At 35.2% G+C, this 22,918-nt stretch overlaps 1 protein-coding gene across 6 annotated transcripts in view; it reads left to right on the top strand.

The window, feature by feature from the left end:
- LOC132116368 (ankyrin repeat and fibronectin type-III domain-containing protein 1-like) overlaps nt 1–22,918 on the top strand; it is an 83,741-nt gene that overhangs the window by 49,453 nt on the left and 11,370 nt on the right. For all 6 annotated transcript variants that reach the window (XM_059525183.1, XM_059525182.1, XM_059525184.1 and 3 more), the window contains 11 exons: nt 3,627–3,749; nt 10,497–10,704; nt 13,004–13,211; nt 14,422–14,619; nt 14,695–14,808; nt 15,923–16,020; nt 16,816–16,906; nt 18,819–18,926; nt 20,504–20,603; nt 20,694–20,823; nt 22,686–22,805. In XM_059525183.1, coding sequence (XP_059381166.1) covers nt 3,627–3,749; nt 10,497–10,704; nt 13,004–13,211; nt 14,422–14,619; nt 14,695–14,808; nt 15,923–16,020; nt 16,816–16,906; nt 18,819–18,926; nt 20,504–20,603; nt 20,694–20,823; nt 22,686–22,805 — 1,498 coding nt within the window. The remainder of the gene's footprint in view (nt 1–3,626; nt 3,750–10,496; nt 10,705–13,003; nt 13,212–14,421; nt 14,620–14,694; nt 14,809–15,922; nt 16,021–16,815; nt 16,907–18,818; nt 18,927–20,503; nt 20,604–20,693; nt 20,824–22,685; nt 22,806–22,918) is intronic.

Consider the following 22,918-nt stretch of genomic DNA (forward strand, 5'->3'; position numbering starts at 1 on the left):
AAATTTTGGTTTGATTGTATATTTCATTTTTACATTGAAGACTATCCATTGCTATTTTACATTTAATTATTCCGTTTATGTACCTGGGCACCTACAAACTTGAAAAAAAAATTAAACATTGTGTAAATAGCACAAATAAATAAAAATGAATGAACATTCAAATTAAACAATTTCAAACAGGGCCCACTGGTACAACCTTCACCGGGGCCTCGCAAAGCCCAGCTACGGCCCTGGACGTCTCAATAAATGAATACGAAAACACATGAAGAACATCTCCAGAACTGCTCTGAGAGTCACTTCATGAGCATCTGATGCAGATAGATAAATGGATATTTAAATGTACAGATAGATAAAAAGATTGATATATAGAGGTTTAGAGAGTTAAATGGATATCTGAATGTACAGATAGATAGATAGATGGATGGATGGATGGATGGATGAAAGATAGATAGAAGGATAGATTTAATAGATTTTGTTGGGATTTGGATGGAAGAACACTTCATTTCCCAGAATGCATCACTGATGTTGAATTTCTTTGAATTGTGAATTCAGTAAATTCCAGTTCCTGTCACTCAATTGTAAATGCCAGTTAAACTTCCATTTAGGGGTGTGACTGATTCAAATTAAATTCACACTCATGATTTGAAGATTAAGTCAATTATTCTCTTCTGAGTCATTTTAATGATGAGATTTGTTCTTTGAGCACACAAACCCCAGTACTAATGTGTGTCTGTGAGGGTCAAAGCCTTTAAATGGAATAACAACACATCTGATGTGTGGTATGGAGAGCTTTTGTTTTAGCCCTAACTAACCAGTTTGTGTCTGCGCTGGCACTGCTGTTTAATACTGTGTGTGTTTGGTATTTATGTGCTTGTCTAATGAGCAGCCTGGGCCGAAGCGCTGGATCTGTGCGCTGGCTGCAGTCTGAGCGCCCATCAACATCAAACAACACAGACAGACGCTCGTCTCTCCCTCGCTCTCCAGATCCATTCCAAAACCTAGCCAGACGCCTACCTAGACAGCATAGAGATAGTACTGCCTTCACTCAAAATACTTTGAATTGTGTGCCAAATTTCCATTAACAAATTAATTAACTTAATCAGTCAGTCACACATAAATGAAACAGGCCAGATTTGGGTTAAATAATAATATTTTCAAAATGCATTTATTCATATTTTTATTAGTACTACTACAGAAATCTGACCTGTTTTATTTAGTATGCAATAATAATAATATACAATTGCATAAATTATTGTTAGACTGACCAACATATATAAAGGGAGAAGGTTACATCAAAACATTTAAAAATGTTAAATGATGTTATATCAGCTATTTATATAGGATTGTTCTATAGTTTATGCAATATTTAATGCAGTTACATCAGAAGTAACTGTTATTACTTTACTTTTAAGGGAAAAGTAATTAGATTACTGTAAGTAATTACTTAGTAATGCATTACACCTAACACTACTGCCAATTATGCATCTCATCCAATTTATTCGCTTTTTCCTGTTTAAACTATGTACCAAAAATACCAGTTCATTCTATTAATTCATTTCATCTGAATATTGCTTGTTCACCACTAGCCATATTTTAACCATGTTGATTCTTTGTAACTGAATTAATGTAACTGATTTCACAATGGTGATTCTAAGCAATTTTATTAAATGTATTTTGAAAATATTCAAATAGAGGCACATGATTTTTTGAGTGCATGACTTTTATTTGTTGGTTATTGTGTTTTTAAAATACATTCAGTTAATTGTTACCATTACAGAAATCTGACATGTTTCATTGATGTATAACTGGCAAATATGCATGCAATTATTCGTTTAAAGCTGTGCAATCAAAATGCATGGAAATTTTATATTCAGTTCAAATACATAAATTCTTAATTTAAGCACAAATATTTTTTTGAGTGTCCTGTTGGCCAAATTCATCAGTGCATCCTTCATAAAGAAGGCAATCCCAGAATGCTTTGCGCAGCTGAGTTGATTTTGAAACAGGTCTCTCTCTCTCTCTCTCTCAATCATGTCTAAAAGTGCATACGAATTAACTTGTGCTGTGTTTATGTTTGGTATTTATTTTTACTCCGGTGTTTGTGTGTATGTGTCCGTACGGCGCGGGTGAGCTCTTGAAGGAGGTGATGTCATCACTCAGGCCTTCCTACTGTAAGAAATCTTCTAATGGCATTACATCAGCACATGGGACCCCGACCGAGCGCAGTGTCATCCAGAACAGCTGCCGGCGGAATCAGATTCATCCCGCTGTCCTTCTTTCTGTCTTATTCCCAAACGGCTTCTATCTAGGAACATTCCCTCTAGAAATACGGATGCGGTCACCTCTCGGTGGCCTTGTCCTTCACTGTTTAACCATTCTTCAGTCTCACTTGTTGACAAGTTTGTCATTAAGAGATTGCAGGATCGTTCATTCACGCATTTACAGCGCTGTCAGCCTCACACACACACACACACACACACACACACACACACACACACACACCCACACAGATCTGCATATATAGTGTCTGCTTCTACTGTTGTGACGACACTGTTGCTAATGAAACCAAAAAATCAACACACACAGTCCTTCTTACATTGAGTTTTACAAGATAATCTCACAGAGGCATTCCAGGTCATATTGCACATTATTGCAACATTAGTTTTTGATTATTAGACATATTTTCCTTCCAAGTTTTTTTAAAATGTAGCATAAAATAGTTTCAGACCTCATTAAAATCTTCATAAGAAAACCTGGGATTAAAAAAAAACAAAAACCTGTAAACAAAGTTTTAGGATTTGGATTTTGAAATATTTAATTTATTGTTTTTTTATTATTTATTATTTATAATAGTAATAATAATAATTGTATTATTAAAAAGAGGCCTATTTGATTAGTTTTTCATGATGTTTGTCCTTTTAGTTTTGGGCGAAAGGATTTTTGATTTAACCAGTATAAAACGTTTACATATTTTAAAGTGATGGTTGCTTGTACTATTTGTTTGTAATTAAAGATCCAATATTTAATACACATGAAACGTGATGGAACAATATGCTGGAAAATATTTGGTAAAACTCTGGACTGGTGAAAAAAATTGAAAACCTGGAAATAAACAAGATTTTAGGAATTTGAGAAATGTGAAACAATGGAAATATTTTATTTTATTCATTCATGTATTGATTTTAATTGTTTATATTTATTGTTTGTTTTGTTATAATTATCCATATTTGTATTATTATTTATTATTAGTATTTTATTACTGTCCATATTATTATTATTATTATTATTGTATTTTTTATGTTCTATTATTTTATACTTGTATTATTATTATTAGATTTTTATTATTTTTCTATTGTAATTTGTATTTATTATTCATTCTTTTAGTTTTGGGCTAGAAGGATTTTTGATTGAAGTGATAGAAATAGTAGATCTGCATTTTTAAAGTGTTTGTAATTGAAGATCAAATATTTATGATGGAACTTTGATGTAAAATGTTTGGTAAAACTCTGGACTGCTCTCAGGCAGCTTATGTGTGTGTGTGTGTGTGTGTGTTTTAGGGAAACATTGAGTAAATCAGTGGATCTATTACAGTAATCATGCTATTTGCGTGTGTTTGTGTTTCTCAGGACTGAGTCTGGGATCGTGAAGTTCACCCAGAGACTCTCATTGAAGGACAAACACTGCAAGGAGGACAGGAGTCAGTCGTCCAGACCTCCGGCCTACAGGAGGCGCTCTCTCAGCGTAGACTGGTAACAAAACATTTACATCAATTCACTTAATCAATCGGCTAAAAACCAGTTTGCGAGAGGTTGACCAGACAGTTTGGCTCAACAGATGCCAGAAAAGCCATGCTGGCTCTGAACGCCGCTAGTTAGCCGTGGTTTTTCCTCCGCTCATCTCTACAGACATCATGACTCCAGCTCTGACTGTCTCTCTGCTCTCCACCCTCTCCGTCTGTCACGGCTGATGCATGTCCAAAACTCACAAATCTGACTCACTTCCAACATGCTTTTCTTGGGAGCTTTTACTGAGATCATCAACATGCACATTGTTTTAAAGGCACATGAATCTCTCTGCCTTTTTTTTCTTTACCGTTTAAGAAAAATTACCAGACCTTAACCACAATTACTCATTTTGGAAATTCTTTAATGGTGCTTCAAAGTACTTTAATGAATAGCATGGTATTAAGTTAGATTTGTGTAGTGCTTTTTACAATTCACACACATTGTTTCAAAACAGCTTTATGTGAAATCATGATGTTAATAATGGTAATGCATTTATCAGATAATATATAACATTTTGTTACGATACAAGCAATCAAGCAGTTGAGATTTGCTGTATAGTAAATATTGCTTTATGTGAGAATTTATGGGAATATAGTTGGACTTACTTTATATATCATTATATAACATTATATAAAGAGCTGGTCATTAATATAGTTATACTAGCAAACGTATAATTAATAAGCTCATATGATTTTATTTAAAAAAGTTATTTTTGATAATTTGTATAAATATATTTAGACAGCATAGATAAACTTTTTTTGTTGAATGAAATATGTGATGATTTTCTTTTGCAGAAATTGCTAGTTAATTTTATCACGTTGGTTTAAAATGTACTGACTTTGTTTACATATAGTATAACAGCTTCCCAAAACTGGATAATTTTTTTACTTTTTAGGGATTTTTTGTAACTTTGTTACACTTGTGGTCTTCCCAGTCAAAAATGACCGGCTTATAAATTGATCATTATACTTTATTACTACCAAATATTGGATTCAATCTTTTTGTCAGCTTGTTTTCTGTAAGTTAGCACATGTTTTGTATTTCGTTTTGGAACTGATTGATCCTAGACCTCAATGATCTGAGCTCATGCACCTTGACATTGTCAAAATTATCCAAAAAATCTTTCACTCCAAAATGGACCTACAACAAATCAGTTCCAAGAAGAAATTCAAACCTGCGTTAATCAGAAGATTGAATCCAAGATTTGGTGGTAATACAGAATAATAAGAGATTTACAGGCAATTTTTAAAAGGCCAGTCGTTTTTAACTGGGAAAATTTATTTAAAGGGATAGTTCACCCACCAATTAAAACTGCATCTTCTGTTGAATCGAAAATCAAATATTTTGAAATATTTTGGTTGATGGTACCCATAAATATGTATAGATTCCCTGTTTGACCGCTCTGGATACGCTGACACGTCTGCCATCTTGGAACGGTCAACGTGACATTATTTACCATAATAATCAATGAATATTCAAATAAATACAAGTGTATAACTTGCTGTTGTAGATGCACACAGTCAACGCACTCAATGGTTTGCAGACCATTCCAAAAATGGCAGATGGCTTGGGTATCGCCGCCCATAGAAACAGTCACTAATGAAGAATCTACACATATATATATATATATATATATATATATCTATGATGGTAACCATTGACTTCCATAGTAGTTATTTTTTCAGGTTGTGGAACTCATTTGCTACCAGCAACTGTTTGTTTTCCAACATTCGTTAGATTATCTTGTTTTACGTTCAACAGGAGAAGACACTCACACAGTTTGGGAACAACTTGAGGTTGAGTAAATGATGACAATTTAAATTTTTGCACATTTTTCCTTCAAGTAAATGAGTTTTAAAGTAAGTATTTAAATCATCCGATTGTAAACCTGCTATGCACTTCCCAAACTGTGAGTTTATGTGCTTTTGTTTGTGCATGAGAAGAGGTGCGTGTTGGCGGTTGTGGCATATGGCAGATTGGGAGCCGGGCTCCAGAGACATATATAGCTCCAGGGAGTCTCGGGTCGGCGTGTCCCCAGGATGTAGCCACCCTGGCTGGGCGCGATGCAAGGCAGGGCCCCCCTGTTTTTCGGGGCTGTGCAGAAACTCAGACAGACTCCGTGTCACCTCCTGCACGCCGAGCTGTCTGTCGCCAGAGCCTCTTAGACGGGCCTAACGTCACACACACATGTACAGGGCCGTTGCACAAAGACACATCGACGCACACGCATTCATACATTGATTGATCCCGCGCTCACATGTGCGTCTCGGAACATCCCCATGGCGACGGTCTTCTGTCTCTGCCCATCAGAATTAGAGAGATTTGCCCCCTGGGGTGGGGGGCAACAGGTGGCGGGCAGTTGTACTCCACACAGCAAACACTCTCACAGAGGAGCGACTACTACTGCGTCAACACACGCGCATACCGCCGCATGCACACAAATACTCCCGCGATTAATCTCTTAATCTGAGCGGATTAGAACGCATACGCCCGCCACAGAAACACGCAAACGTGCGATGGGAAAAGACCACAGCTTTACTGCGTTAAACAAACTTGCTCCTGTTCTAATGCCATCAAAGCGGCACCCATTCATGTGTGCATGGCTGAATCTCACGAAACACATTTCACTGCAAATTCAAATGAAAGAAATTTCATTTCATGAAAAAATTTAACTTTTTGGAGGTTTTTGTTTCTGACAATCTTTTATTTATATTGCTATAATGCAGAAAAGTGTATATATATATATATATATATAATTTACATTTTAAATTGTAATCTTTAATCTATCTATCTATCTATCTATCTATCTATCTATCTATCTATCTATCTATCTGTCTATCTGTCTATCTATCTATCTATACTAAATATATTAATTATATTAATATAATATCAATATATTATGTGAGCCGTTCTTGTGAGATTCTGAAGTGTGTTTGCGTGCTGAAGATCTCAGTGGTGACAAGCGAAGTGGTTGGCGTGTCTTTCAAGCGGCGAGGGAATCAACTGATTAGCTTTGATTCCCCATTGTGTGTGTGAGAGGTCGAAGGGTTAGACTGGCTCCACTAGGCCTGAAGTACACAAGAGAGAGAGAGACGGGTTCTGTTGACCCTGGTAACACACACACACACACACACACACGGTAATACTGTCCTCGCTGCCCCCCTCCTGTTGCTTACTGTCACACACACTCCCCCTCCAAATTTTGGCTGGTCGGACTGCAGTCTGTCTGGTGCCAAGAATCAAATTTCAGACTCTCCTTCTCGCAGCCACATATAACCCTGGGAGAGGAGTCCCTCTGCCCCTTTTCCGTCTGTCATAGCCAGCTACTCTAAAAGAAAGAGAGACGTCGTCCCGTCCGCTCTTTGCGCATTTGTCATAAAACATTCCAAATGTCACCAGAGTTTCATTTGATTGATGACGACGACGGGAAAGAATTGGCATGTTACTTCGACTGGAGTTTCTCGTCACATATTGTTATCGGTGCATCTATTGCAGTCGTTTATTGACATAAACTTCATGCTTGCTGTTGTTTAGAATCAAGCATGTTTTTCTACTTGTATACTTTACAATGTATACTTTATTAACTTTGTTCCATTTCAGAGTTGACCTACTAAGTAAAATCTTTCACAAATTTTACTATGTAGTTAGGTGAAAACCAATGTTTGATATGTATTACGGCTAGCATTACCTGATGTTCTTTCTTGGTTATATTAATTCAATACAATGCAACTGAATTGAATTGAATTACGTTGAGTCAGAGAATGTGAATTGCTCTTACAGTTGTTTTGCAATTGTGATAATTCTATGAATGCAACACAAATATATAATCGTTAGCTACGCTGTAACTTCTACATTTACATTCCAGATTTTAAATTCAGAATTCTAAATGAAGTGCTAAATAACTAAACTAATAATCATGCACTTTTTTCCATTGATTTTCTCTACAGTAATTTCAAACACAAAATGCTGCTGCAATTAGTTCGAATAAATTAAAATTTGTTGCCATGCCTTAATCCACTAAATAAAATAAAAATAAACTAAATGTATAATTCTAAGCCAAGCACGAACATTTACTTTTTACATTTACATTTACTAAAGCACGTACTCTGTCAAAATCATCTTTTACTAATGCATTGCTAAAATCAAAAGCTGTATCTGTTGACATTAGTTAATGTGCTGTGAACATGAATATGTTCACATGAACATGAACATTTTTATTAATATTAGGAAAGGTTAACAATGTTAACTAATGTTAACAAATGAGACCTTATTGTAAAGTGTTAGGAAAAGTAAAAAATAAAATGCTCTTATCTTTGTTCTTGCTGTCAGTGTTTATCTGTTATGTGTAAAATTGACATTTTAATGTACAAAAATGACATTTCATTTCTATAATCTGATGCACTTTTGCTAAAATAATGCCTGAATACTGTGAATAGCTATTTGACTATTGGTTAACATTACTGAATGCCCTGAATGATGGATGGTATTAATGGAAAATAATTTCAGAGAAGGTGCGAGTTTTTCATTTTTTTTATGAAATATGATGCTTTTTTTGCTTCATGCATTGACAAATTGTGCAGAATAAGCCCAGGAACACCATTAAGAAAGCACAGAATGTTCCCGTTGTCATTTATTTCCTGTATAGCAACATCAGATCTAAAAAACAAGTGACAAAAATACTCTCAGGCTTTTCTCGTTGTCTCACGTGAAACAAGGCGGATAATTTAGTGGCCACATTAGCAGTGCTATCGGGCAGAGTTTGATCTCGGAGGTAAATGTGAACATGTGTTCGGGGAAACGGTAAAGAGTAATCTCTTACCATCAGTGAGCTCAACACATGCACATGTGTGCGGGATTGCATGTGTTTATATGCGCCTACTGTTCTCAATGGCTATTATTCTTAGACGGAGGCATTACTCACTAAATTTTCCATACTATGGCCTATTCTCATTTAGCCTTGACTTACTGGACGTGTTAAATGTGCTCGTATTTGCGTGCTAAATTTTGCTTCTCCTTTTGATGTGATGCCAGACAAAATCCCCAGATATTTGAGCACTTTTGCCCCTAACTTGGCTGTGTGTGTGTGTTACTGTGCAAGCATTTTTCAAACGAATAGCATTTTGAATTACAAATATGTTTCGAATTGAAAAATCAACATGTTCTCCAGCGTGATTTGAGATTCAGTGGAAGAAGACAATCTGACTGTCTGTTCAAAGAGTCACATGATCAACATACAGAAGTGTTACAATGTGTCTTTGTTTGCCAATGTTTCAGAATTCTAAATCTTCCAGATTCAAATCAGATTTGGAATTCTGGGTTTTCCGTGTGGTCTCAGATGTTTGGACCTCACAGTAGTTGTGTGGTGGGAAACTGTGTGTGTGTGTGTGTCTGTTCTCTTCTATCACTATTCGTCTGATGGGGTGCTGAGACGGCTGTGTTAACATGTGGTGTCCCTGTTTCTTTTGTCTTTCTCTCTTTATCCCTCGTTCTTTCATCTGCTAGTCTTTCATGTGAGTGTGCGCTGTTCGCGCGGCAGCCCGTGTGTTCGGCACAAGAGGAGAAACTTTAAGCCTGGAGATCAGCCGCCTTTGAAACGGATCTGGCCTGCCAGAAATATACCCACTTTTATCTGCACACAGCACATACCTGCCCGTTAAAATAACCGCGTTATTATCAGAGCACTCGGAGGTGTTCGCCTGTATCCGACGCGCCGTCCTAATACGAGAGCATTTGTGACAGTTGTAGTTCTTGGAGCGCTTTGTTCTCTTTCCAAACCTGAAGCCCCTCTGAATGAATCTTCATATCAGGATATACGTTTCAATATTAATATAAATCGTCAATCAATATGGGTTTTTTTAGCTACTGAGTTTTAATTTTTAGTTCCTTCCGTTCTTACTCATTTTATTATTTCAAGAATAAACCTCATTCATTTATCCTGTTTTAGAACAAGAATTTGCAAGAAAGATCGTAAGGGACTAAATTTAGGACTTATTCAGACTTTGTTCAAGATTTATTCTCTGAAAAGTTAAGCATAACTTTGCAACTCAAGTCAAGTAGTTTTTTTAATATAATTTCAATAATAATAATCAGTATTAATTAATAATAATTATAGTTTATTAGTTATTATTAAAATTGTAAGGATGCTTAAAATAAGGAACTATTAGTTGACGTTAATACATTAACTAAAATTAACTAACAATGAACAATACATTTTTTACTGTATTTTTTATTTTTTGCTGATTTAATTAACTCTTTCTTTGTAATTGTTAATGAATAAAAATACATCTGTTCATTGTCATCTCAGTTCCGTTAAAACCAGCTTTAGTAAAAATGTGTTAGTATATATTGAAATTAACTAACTAAGAATAATAAATGTCTTTTTATATAAATCATTTATCCTTGTTAGTTTGTTTTTACTAAAGTGGCTGACTAATGTTAACAAAAGGAACCTTATTGTAAAGTGTTACTGAAATGTTTAATAAAACCAAGACCAAAAAAGCCTATTGAAAATATTTTTCTGGTTACAATAAATAGTATATAAAAAAATACTATTTATATATGTGTGTATTTAAGTTTTTTTGCACACTGAATATAAACCTTCAAAGAAAACAAATGACACTGTTTTATTATTGTTATTCTGTCCTGAGGCCAGTGCTGACAGCATCTCTTATTCCTCGTAAATTATCATTTCGTGTGTATTTTCTTTTTCAGGGCCGAATCCAAAATGACTCAACAGATTCCCGACCCCCATCCTCCGATTCCACGCAAATACTCCAGCACGTCATGTTCGTCTCCGCCGAGCGCCGCCCGACGTCTTTACAGAAACCTGTCTGGAAAGTTCCGCACGGCCAACTTGGCTCTGGATGATGCAGTGCTCCCGATCCAGTCGGACAAGGACCATTCGCACAAAACCACCATGGTGAGATTCCAACACTTCAACGAGAACTATGCAATAACAGAAATTAAAAATAGTCTCACATAACTGTTAAATTATGACTTTGCATCTTGTTCTTCTGGTTTACATATGTTACCCTGGACCACAAAACCAGTCATAAGAGCTCATTTAAAAAAAAGAAAATGCTTTCCATAAATCATCTTTCCATTAATGTATGGTTTGTTAGGATCAGACAATATTTGGCCGAGATACAACTATTTGAAAATCTGAGGGTGCAAATCTAAATATTGAGAAAATTGCCTTTAAAGTTGTCCAAATTAAAGTCTTAGCAATGCATATTTCTAATCAAAAATTTATTTTGAAAAATGTACTGTACAAAATATCTTCATGGAACATGATCTTTACTTACAACCCGAATTCCGGAAAAGTTGGGACGTTTTTAAAATTTTAATAAAATGAAAACTAAAAGACTTTCAAATCACATGAGCCAATATTTTATTCACAATAGAACATAGATAACATAGCAAATGTTTAAACTGAGAAAGTTTACAATTTTATGCACAAAATGAGCTCATTTCAAATTTGATTTCTGCTACAGGTCTCAAAATAGTTGGGACGGGGCATGTTTACCATGGTGTAGCATCTCCTTTTCTTTTCAAAACAGTTTGAAGACGTCTGGGCATTGAGGCTATGAGTTGCTGGAGTTTTGCTGTTGGAATTTGGTCCCATTCTTGCCTTATATAGATTTCCAGCTGCTGAAGAGTTCGTGGTCGTCTTTGACGTATTTTTCGTTTAATGATGCGCCAAATGTTCTCTATAGGTGAAAGATCTGGACTGCAGGCAGGCCAGGTTAGCACCCGGACTCTTCTACGACGAAGCCATGCTGTTGTTATAGCTGCAGTATGTGGTTTTGCATTGTCCTGCTGAAATAAACAAGGCCTTCCCTGAAATAGACGTTGTTTGGAGGGAAGCATATGTTGCTCTAAAACCTTTATTTACCTTTCAGCATTCACAGAGCCTTCCAAAACATGCAAGCTGCCCATACCGTATGCACTTATGCACCCCCATACCATCAGAGATGCTGGCTTTTGAACTGAACGCTGATAACATGCTGGAAGGTCTCCCTCCTCTTTAGCCCGGAGGACACGGCGTCCGTGATTTCCAACAAGAATGTCAAATTTGGACTCGTCTGACCATAAAACACTATTCCACTTTGAAATAGTCCATTTTAAATGAGCCTTGGCCCACAGGACACGACGGCGCTTCTGGACCATGTTCACATATGGCTTCCTTTTTGCATGATAGAGCTTTAGTTGGCATCTGCTGATGGCACGGCGGATTGTGTTTACCGACAGTGGTTTCTGAAAGTATTCCTGGGCCCATTTAGTAATGTCATTGACACAATCATGCCGATGAGTGATGCAGTGTCGTCTGAGAGCCCGAAGACCACGGGCATCCAATAAAGGTCTCCCGCCTTGTCCCTTACGCACAGAGATTTCTCCAGTTTCTCTGAATCTTTTGATGATGTTATGCACTGTAGATGATGAGATTTGCAAAGCCTTTGCAATTTGACGTTGAGGAACATTGTTTTTAAAGTTTTCCACAATTTTTTTACGCAGTCTTTCACAGATTGGAGAGCCTCTGCCCATCTTTACTTCTGAGAGACTCTGCTTCTCTAAGACAAAGCTTTTATAGCTAATCATGTTACAAACCTGATATCAATTAACTTAATTAATCACTAGATGTTCTCCCAGCTGAATCTTTTCAAAACTGCTTGCTTTTTTAGCCATTTGTTGCCCCCGTGCCAACTTTTTTGAGACCTGTAGCAGGCATTAAATTTTAAATGATCTAATTAAGTGGATAAAAGTGTAAACTTTCTCAGTTTAAACATTTGCTACGTTATCTATGTTCTATTGTGAATAAAATATTGGCTCATGTGATTTGAAATTCCTTTAGTTTTCATTTTATTAAAATTTAAAAAACGTCCCAACTTTTCCGGAATTCGGGTTGTAATATCCTAATGATTTTTGCCAGAAAATAAAAATCAATCATTTTGACCCATACAGTGTATTGTTGGCTATTGCTACAGATATACCTGTGTTGACTGGTTTTGTGCTCCAGGGTCACATGTCTGACATATAAAGCAACCAATCACAAGCGATGATTCTTTAACCTTCAAAGAACCTTATTGCAAATCATATTCAGTCAAAAATGGCATTGATATATTTCATGCATGCATGTGTTTGCAGTTTTAAAGCATGCATACATGTGTTTGCATGCGATTTTCCACTTGAGTGATGTATGTCTATGCATGCATGTCTAGTTCCAGGGAAACGAGGCTCTGTTTGAAGCCGTGGAGCATCAGGAGCTGGACGTGGTGGAGTCTCTGTTTAACACCTTCAGTCTGGAGGAGCTGGACTTAAACACACCCAACAGTGAAGGACTGCTGCCACTCGACATCGCCATCATGACCAACAACGTCCCCATGGCCAAACTTCTGCTGAGAGCCGGGGCCAAAGAGAGTCCCCACTGTGAGTACACATGCCCTGTGATCAAACACATGCAGCACGAGCCCCACTTTATGAATCAGAAACCATACATCTACAGATGTCGGCCACATGCTATACATTACAAAAAGCGGTAGTGGCTTATTGCTTCGATCAAACAGCGACAGCAGCCATTTGATATGGTATGCAACACCAATGATCAAAACATAAAGTCAGTTTTTCCACCACTTTATAGAGGTATCATTATTTCTACTGTAGTTTATATGTGAATGTCCAGATCATCTTAAAAAAAAAAATGACATTACATTTAGTATATAAAAATATGCACATTATATTATATAATTTTACATTAAAATAATATATGCACATTACATTTACAGTATTATATTATATATTTTTTGCATGATGAACATGAGGTATAACTTTAGGAGAACGTGAGGTATTAACTTTCATTTGTATTTTTTTTGTTATTAAACTATTATTTCGATTGTAAATAATCATATTGTAAATTATCATTATAGTATTTTCTGTTCTGAACTTAATTTATGTTGATAAAATAACATTTAATGCTATTACCATATTTAAGTAAGGAAAAGTAAGGAAAAAGGTGTATTTTCATTTTCTTTCTTTATTTATTTTTACGTTGAGGTAATGCAGTTTTTAGTCAAAATCTTCCTAAAAATGTACAGATCTGAATGCTTCTAAAGAAATTCATTTTGGGGTAAAAACTATTATAAAACATTAAATGAAACATTTAAATATGAAGCATTTCAAGAAATTCAACCAAATATTGTTACAAAGTATCAAAGATAGTTGCTAGTGGCGAAAATGGCTTATTCATAACTCAGTGTTATAGTACACATTTCAAATCTATTAATAACTGCAGTTTAACCATGCAATGCACAGTTGTAGAGTACAATGTAGTTTGTACATCAATAATATGAGTGTGACTATATTTAGCTTGTAAGCCTTAGGGGGATATACTGTGAAAGTTTCATTGGAATTGAAAAAGAAAATAGAAATTGAGCCCAATATTTTTCAAAGTAAAAAAAAAACAAAAAAAAAACAAGCCATCTTTTCCTTTCTTGTCATTCTTTTTAAAATAATAATAAAAAAAAATGTAAAACTGTGTTCCTGGGTTTAAACATTTGAAAAATCCAAACTCTGGTTTATTTTTAATGACTCTACGAGATGTTCGTAGGTGTTTGTTTTATGTGTTTCTTGTGTTCTCTAGTTTTAAGTCTTGAAGGCAGATCCGCTCACCTGGCCTCGCTGGTGCAAGAGGCGGAGCATCGCAAAGCAGAGCTGGTTGCCCAGGTGATGGGGGAGGAGCCTGGGGAGGGGGAGGAGTCAGATAGAGAGAGACAGCTGAAAACCTGGGAATGGAAGCTCCGCCTTTACAAACGCATGCAGACGGGATACATACACGCCAGTGAGTAACACACACACACACCTGAGGTTACAGCAGCCGTGTGTGACACTGAGTGTGTGTCTGTGTTGATTTCAGGTCCTCCTGAGCCTCCCAGCGTCGTCAATCTTTCTGTCAGCAGTAGCACCAGTCTCAGAGTTTACATCCAAGAGCCTCTCTGTCACAACTCTGCTGTTATTACCAAATACAGTGGTGAGTGACCCCTGACCCCCGTTGTAAGGTTCATTTTAATTATACCACTGAAGCACATGAAGTCACACAACTGACCGGTCAACTATCCCATTGTATATGTATATTATGTATATTGCTCTATTCTTTTTTTATTCTATCTGTTTTCTTTATATTATATTATTTTAAATCCCATGCTAGGTGTACTGTGTTAACCTAACTGAGACTTGTCACAGCACTTATATATCATTGCTCTTTTTGTTGTTTTTGATTGCTTCCACTGTCCTCATCTGTAAGTCGCTTTGGATAAAAGCGTCTGCAAACTGCATACATTTTAAATTTTAAATGTAATTTAATTCAATATCATATAAATCCATTGCCTAATTCTCACTTTATTATACTTTTGTATCTTTTATGAATATTTTTGATAGCCTTTTATATATTTTCAGTTTTAAATAAGTAGTAGTAAGTAGAATACGTTTTTATTTTCAGTTTTATGTACATTTTTGTTTAACTATTCCTTTAATTTATTATTTAATTCATTAAAGGGATAGTTATTTTTTATTATTATTATTATTTAATTTATTTTTTACATTTAGTTTTATTTTTTATTTTTTTTTAGTTATTCATTTGACTGTTTTTACTACTTATTTCAGTTAGCAGCAAAGGTAAATATTCCAATTTTCATTTAGTTTAAGTCTAATAGTTATATTTTGTTATATTTCAGCTGTATTGCAAATAACAAAAATGTTTTACTAGCTTTAGTTTTAGTGTTTGTTTATGATATAATATCCGAGTGCTGTCATAAACAGTGTCAAAAATAGACATACTGTATAACAGTTGCCTGTAGTTTCTGTCAGACATTAGGTTTGTTTAATGAATCTTTGAGGTGTTCAAACTAATTAAGACCATCTTAGGAATCTGATGGTCAGATGAAAAAACTCTCCAGAATCTGTTTAGTTTCACATTTTGCCATCGCAGGTTTCCGTACAAAACAAATCGCACACAAACACATTTTGTTTCACCATAGAGCAAGCACAGTAAAGTGCTTGTGACTAGTAGACACCGGCCCACAGCATGGTCAGCTCCAGCTCCGTCTGTGCATCTTCTGAATGACTGCTTCTTATGTGTGTCTCAGTGAGCTGGAGCAGCGCTCCTTCATTTACTCCATTACTGGGTGAGACGGTCATTGAAGACGTGACTCAGCTCCAGTATGACATCACTGGACTTCCAGCGGTTAGTATGAGGAGTAAAACAAACCACAAACAATATTACCACAGCTGTCACGCTCCCCCCCAAAAAAAACACCATAAAGTTCATAACACACAACCCGTGCACTGTATTTCAGGTTTTCTGAAGCCATATGATAGCTTTGTGTGAGAAACGGACCTGAAATTGAAGTTCTTTGCTACCTGCTCCATCTTTATGAATCACTTTGATTTGTAGTTTTATGAACGAAAGTTTTCTGAATGAAAGAACAGACGTTTAATGAAAGCAGTGGTTTTCAGCCACTAGGAAGCCTCAGCAAACTACCAAAGGGTTCTCAGGATGACTTAAAATAGTTTAAAATAATAAGAAAAAAAAACACAAGAGATTTCTTATTTTAATTCACCTTCTCAACATCTTCATTTTTAAAAGAGTGATACCTGGGAAAGTCAAGTAAAGTCATAAAACTCCATGGGCTTTTATAAAATAAACACACGCTTTCATCAAAACATTTATTTTAATGTCCAACAAAAGAGATAAAGTAAACCATACCTTTAAGCTATATCATTTGCTAATTTTCTTTTGGTTATGTCAGGAGTACAGAAAAGTTATTTATTAATTATACGAAAACAATTTTAGTAACTAAGGAATTGTGCACAAGTGTTAAGTAAAACTTTAAGTTTAAGAAATGTTATGTGCTATTGTAATTTTTATACAAAAATTTTTTCTTTATATTTAGATTAAATTGATTATATTAATTAGATTAAGTTTTTCAAATACTTTTTTAAATAGAGCATCAGTCACAGATCTGTCTCTCTGTTTCAGGGCACATGCTGTTATGTCCAGGTATCAGCATATAATATGAAGGGATGGAGTTCACCTCAGATATCTGAACCTGCTTGTGCTACAGTCTCAAGTGAGTACACGTGTGTGTGTGTGTGTGTGTGTGTGTGTAATTATTTATGTTAGTCTGGCTTCATCTGTGCCATACTTGTGTCCTCATTTTTATGTTTGTGAGGACAAGCCCTCCTTTTCCCCCATCAGATTTTAGGGCTCTTTTACGTTGAGTGTGTGCGTGTGTTTTGAGCATGCTAATTTAAATGTGTGTGTTTGTGTTTTCCATTTCGACTCCCTCTGGAAATATTTGCATGTCTGTGAGAAGCTGTAAAATTGCAGACAGAACGGCTCTTATACACCAACTCAAAAACACACACACACACACACTTGTTGTCTCCCTCTACAATTCACGCTCACATACACACACCGCTTTATTGCCGCATGCAGAAATGATTTTCATTCAATTTATTTTATTTAGATGATGTTTGCATTCCTTTTTTCCTTTTGCTCTATCTGTTTCATAACACACACACATGCACACACACTCTTGGTGAGGTTAGCCGACTGAAGAGAAGGTCTGTGTTAGACATTCCCGGAATAGAGCGTCCATGTTTTCTCTGCTTCCTCAGGAACTAACCTGCAACCAACACACCATCAGAACATTGTCCTGTTTACCATGCCGAGAGAGCGTGTGTGAGTGTGTGAGTGTGATTCTGTGCAAGGGTGTGTGCACATGCTTCAGTGTGTGTCAGTGTGTGTGTATGAGTGTGTGTGTGTGTGTGTTTGTGTGAGAGAGAGTGCAAGTGTGCATGTGTGTGTTTGTGAGTGCGAGTGTGTGCAAGGGTGTGTGCACATGCTTAAGTGTGTGTGTGTTTGTGTGTGTGTTTGTGTGAGAGAGAGTGCGAGTGTACATGTGTGTGTTTGTGAGTGCGAGTGTGTGCAAGGGTGTGTGCACATGCTTAAGTGTGTGTGTGTGTGTTTGTGTGTGAGAGAGTGCGAGTGTGTGTGTGCGTGCGTTTGAGAGTATGTGCGAGTGCAAGTATGTGTGCAAGTGTGTGTGTGCGCACCTGATGCAGGGATATAAGGCCAATACTGAATGATTTACTGCCAGATTAGCATGCAAACATAACATAACCATGGGGATGTAACGATTCACTCAACTCAACTCACAATTGATTCGATTCACAATTTTTATTTCACAAGACGGTTCAATTTGATTCATGATTTTTATTTCATGAGACGGTTCGATTCCATTCACGATTTTTTTTTTAAGTCCTTTTATTATTGCTTGGACAAAATGCTGCACATTTCTTTGTGAATTTGAAATATAACACCATAATAATATTCTAATATAGCACTTGCATATTATTGCTCTTTTGTTGGTTTTGATTGCTTCTAAATTAGAATATATAATTGCTAAATTTTAAGCAAAAACAGAATGATTTGACTTATTTGCAATGATTTGACCTAATATTTGCATGAAACAAACAGTAGACGAGCTGAATGAGACGCAGATTCACTCTCTGACAGCAGGAGGTGCTTAAAGCGTTTCTTTGGTTTCCGCTGTAAACAAAGCAACACTGCACTTATGAACTTTAATATGGATTATACAGAGGCAAGATGAAAAGAAAAACAAATCTCAACTTTTCTACAGACAGTAAGTTCCCCTCACACATGCATTCAAATAAACTCCTACGCCTTATTGAATCGCTAATGTTTAGCATCTCAACCGATCTGAATCATCACATATTTGAATCGATTTTTAACCGGCTCGTTGTTAATCATTACTTCCCTACATAATCACATAGTTTTTGTTTGGTAGTTTACATAGCAACTATAAAGCAAACCTTCTTCAACACCCTAACAACCAAACACAACTGAACCTTGAACACCTTAGCAACCACATTGAACACCTTCTTCAGGTCTTTTCAAATGCGTCTGTGTTTTTTACCCACAATGCACTGGTCTTATCTCTGTCTGTGTGTCTGTAGGTTGGAGGGAGGTGGATGGTCTTCTGCCGCGCCAGCAGGGTCTGAAAGAGGCGTTAGAGCAGCTCCTGGGGCAAATTAAAGGGACGCACCGTCACTGTGCCTGCCACGGTAAACACTACTAGACCTGAATGAAACCCTCCTCATTCACACCGAGCAGCAGCAACAAACATTACAGCACTTTAAAACAAATGTAGAGTTAACATTTCAGAGGGCTGGAGTGCACGGGTCCTGTTTGTTGGTTTTAGGGCATCAGCGCTGAGGGTTTATTTCACTCAGTTAAAGGGGATAAATTAGGCAGGGAGTTAAACACACACAGACTCTTTCACCGGCTTCGGATGCTTTACTTTCATTCACACACAGCATAAAAATTTGCACCCATTTTAATTTACTTGCATTGGGATCTGTTAAATAAAGACAGGTCATTTACTGCCAAAAACATCTGTTGAATGCTAAAGCTTTATCATAGTACTTTGTGCATGGTCGTAATAACACGTTTTTAGTAGTACTTTCCATTTGACCTACAATGTAAATATCTTTGTACATGAATATAATAATTTAATAAAACATTATCCTTATTTCAACCCAAAATCTAACGGAAAAAACAATGACATATTTTGCACAAGAAAATGCAGCTTATTTTAAAGGGTAGCTTTTATGCAAAATTCACTTTTACATGATGTTTGAACATAAATGTGTGTTGGCAGTGTGTGTACACAACCACCCTATAATTATAAAAATCCACCTGCTCTTTTTTTTTTTATCTCCATAATGCATAAGCAGTGTCTATAAATAAGCCATTGGCAGAATCGGTAAAATGTGATGAGAGACAGTACCCACCCCACCCCGCCATGTTAGCAATGAGTTGCACACAATCTGCCATGTTTGTCTTCACGCTAGAGCATTTAAAAGCAGCACTCAAATAAGAAAAGTCTCCTTATTAAAGCTACAGAAGTTTTTGAATCAAGAGAGAGAGTTATTTTATTGTTAGGGTCATATTACTATATTAAGCTGTTGTCACGTTATACACAGATCTAATCTAATCAATCTAATAATCTTATCACAGAATATCTGAGATACACACTGTAAATCAAAGCCTATTGTGGAAAAGGGGGCGGGAGCAGCAGCTCATTTGCATTTAAAGAGACATGCACTAAAACTGCGTGTTTCTTCCACTCTAAATAGGCATTTTCAAAATGATATAATTAATGATCAGAGGGGTATTTTGAGTTGAAACTTCACAGACACATTCTGGGGACACATGAGTCATATATTACATATTATAAAAAAGGGGCATAATAGGTGCCCTTTAAGGTCATGTTTTTTTGTTTTTTTGTTTTTTTTTCATTGACATTTTATTTCAAACGTTTAAACTGCTTTAAAATCCCTGCACTTTACAGTAAGTTTGTTATTAAAATAACATCTCAGTCTACTAACATTTAAAGTAAATAATTATTTAGTTACAGTAATTACATTTTTATCACTTTAATACTCACTTCATCAGTTTTATATGCACTTCATGCTTATGAATCTTCATTCTGAAGTTAAAAAGCAACAGCATTTTCTGTTGAAAAGCAAATACTAATAGTGATCTATCATTTAGACTGAAAGCTAAAACTGCACATCTGAACTCCTCTACATGACTGTCTGTGCTGTGTTTGACAGTTCTGACCCCTCTGTGTGTTTAGAACAATGCAAAGCCCCGTCGAACACCAGGAAACACTCTGTCTCTAAAAGTCTGAGGCATCTCTTCCAGCCCACCAGCAAATTTGTCAAAAATCTGAAAAGGTGAGAGAAAGCAACATCAGATGATGACTGCTGCAGTGAGGAACGCTCTTGCATTATCTATGTCTCCTCTCTCTCTGATCCTCTCTACAGAGGTCTTTATCTGGCCTGTATATTTTATAAAGATGAAAACGTTCTGGTGACTCCAGAGGATCAGCTGCCTGTCGTCGAGGTGGACGACTCGTACAGCTGTCACGCTCAGGATTTACTCTGGTTCACCAAGGTGACAAAGTGTTGCACACAACCAAATCACTAGTAGTAACCAATCAAAGCTTTTGTTATAGTACTGGTTTGGTCTGGCTTTTTTAGTTTAAATGAATGTAACTGTTATTATTAATATTATATTTGTTTTTAAAAACTAAATACATTTTATATAAATATATATATTATATATCAGTCAGTCACCTTTAATTACCCAAACGCTTTAATTACCCAATACAATATAGATTGTTTCAGAGCAGCTTTACAGTTATAGATAAAAACATACTGATTCAGTGATGCAAAAACAAAATTCTGCTGTAATGCAGCTCTAAACTAACACACACACACGCACACAAACATTTATTTTATATTTATTTATTTAAATCTATAAATAATTATAATATTAAATTTATCATGTAATTATTGCAATTTTTACATGCTATATATATATATATATATATATATATATGTATATGTATGTATTTTTTATGATATCTGTTTATATATGTGTGTGTGCACATTATATATATATTAATTAATATTAATAATTCTATATAATAACAATTTATATCATTTGTATAATTTTGTAAAACTTATTTCACATTGGTAAAAAATAAAACAATATAAAAAAAATTCAATATAATATTATTTTATGTAATTACGTGTGTGTGTGTGTGTCTGTCTATGTGTATATATATATATATATATATATATATATATATATATATATATATATATATATATATATATATATATTAGTGCTGTCAAACAATTAATTGCATCCAAACTAAACATTTTTGTTTACATGTGTGTGTACTGTGTATATTTTTTATGTATATATAAACACACACATGTGCATTTATATATTTAACCCCTTAACTGTCTACGTTTACTTCACTATATTACAATTAAATCTAATCTAATCTTGACAAACTATATATCGTTGGAAAGGTCTAAGACTCCTAAATATATATTTTACCAATGTTTTTTGTTGAAAAATATGTAGGAAGAGTAATAGATTAATTTATGACAAGAGTGCACCCTCAAAAATCTAAATTATAAGAGGAGTTTTGACCTTTGTTTAAAAAAAAAAGACTTCTTCGTCACATTTTAGAAATCATCAGAAGCTATATAAAAATTTCAAAATTCATCCTTTAAAACCCATTTTAAAATCAAACATTGCATGACCATGAAAATGGTACATCAATATCATGTTACAAAATGTTTTCAGTCATGAATCATACAAATTTAGGTTTGTATCATACACATTCAAGTATATCTTCAAAAATGTGAGTGACAGTTAAGGGGTTAAGAAACATATGTTGTGTATATTAAATGTATTTATGTATGATATAAGTTATATGAATATAAATATACACATGTAAATACAGGTACATATTTTCAAAATATATGCTCTGTGTGCGTGTATGTGTTTATATATATATATATATATATATATATATATATATATATAATAAATATACACACGCATATATTTTGTAAACAAAAAAACGTTTATTTTGGATGCGATTAATCGCGGTTAATCATTTGACACCATTTATATATATATATATATATATATATATATACATATATGTATGTATTTTATATGTTTTTAAAAATACCTTTTTAAAAATCACTCAAAGGACTTCAAATCTGTAAATAAATTACAACATATATATGAAAATATATTTATATAAAAACAATTTATATAATTTATCTATAATTGTAATCAAATATATTTAACATATTTCACATTATTAAATATAAATGTTAAAATGCAACCAAATTTGAATCCGTTCCTTGCAACAACACTGAACCAGTAATAAACAGTGTCAGCATTTGAGTATGAAACATTGTCTCCATGGTAACGTGCACTGACAGGTGTCACATCTGTGGGAGGAGCTCACCTGGATGCAGCAGTGCATCAGTCCTGCACACGCCTCCAGTTCCTGCACGCTTCAGACGCGCCTCAAACTGCTGCAGGCGGCTGCGCAGCTGCAGGTGAAGTCGACAGTCACTAGGGACATTAACGTGCATCATAATAACCAAATCTCAGAATCATTTGCAAAGAATTGCAATCAAACTGATGTTAGAGTAGAGATTTATTTCCACTG

This window comes from Carassius carassius, chromosome 35, assembly GCF_963082965.1.
Source record: "Carassius carassius chromosome 35, fCarCar2.1, whole genome shotgun sequence".
Classification (NCBI taxonomy): Eukaryota; Metazoa; Chordata; class Actinopteri; order Cypriniformes; family Cyprinidae; genus Carassius; species Carassius carassius.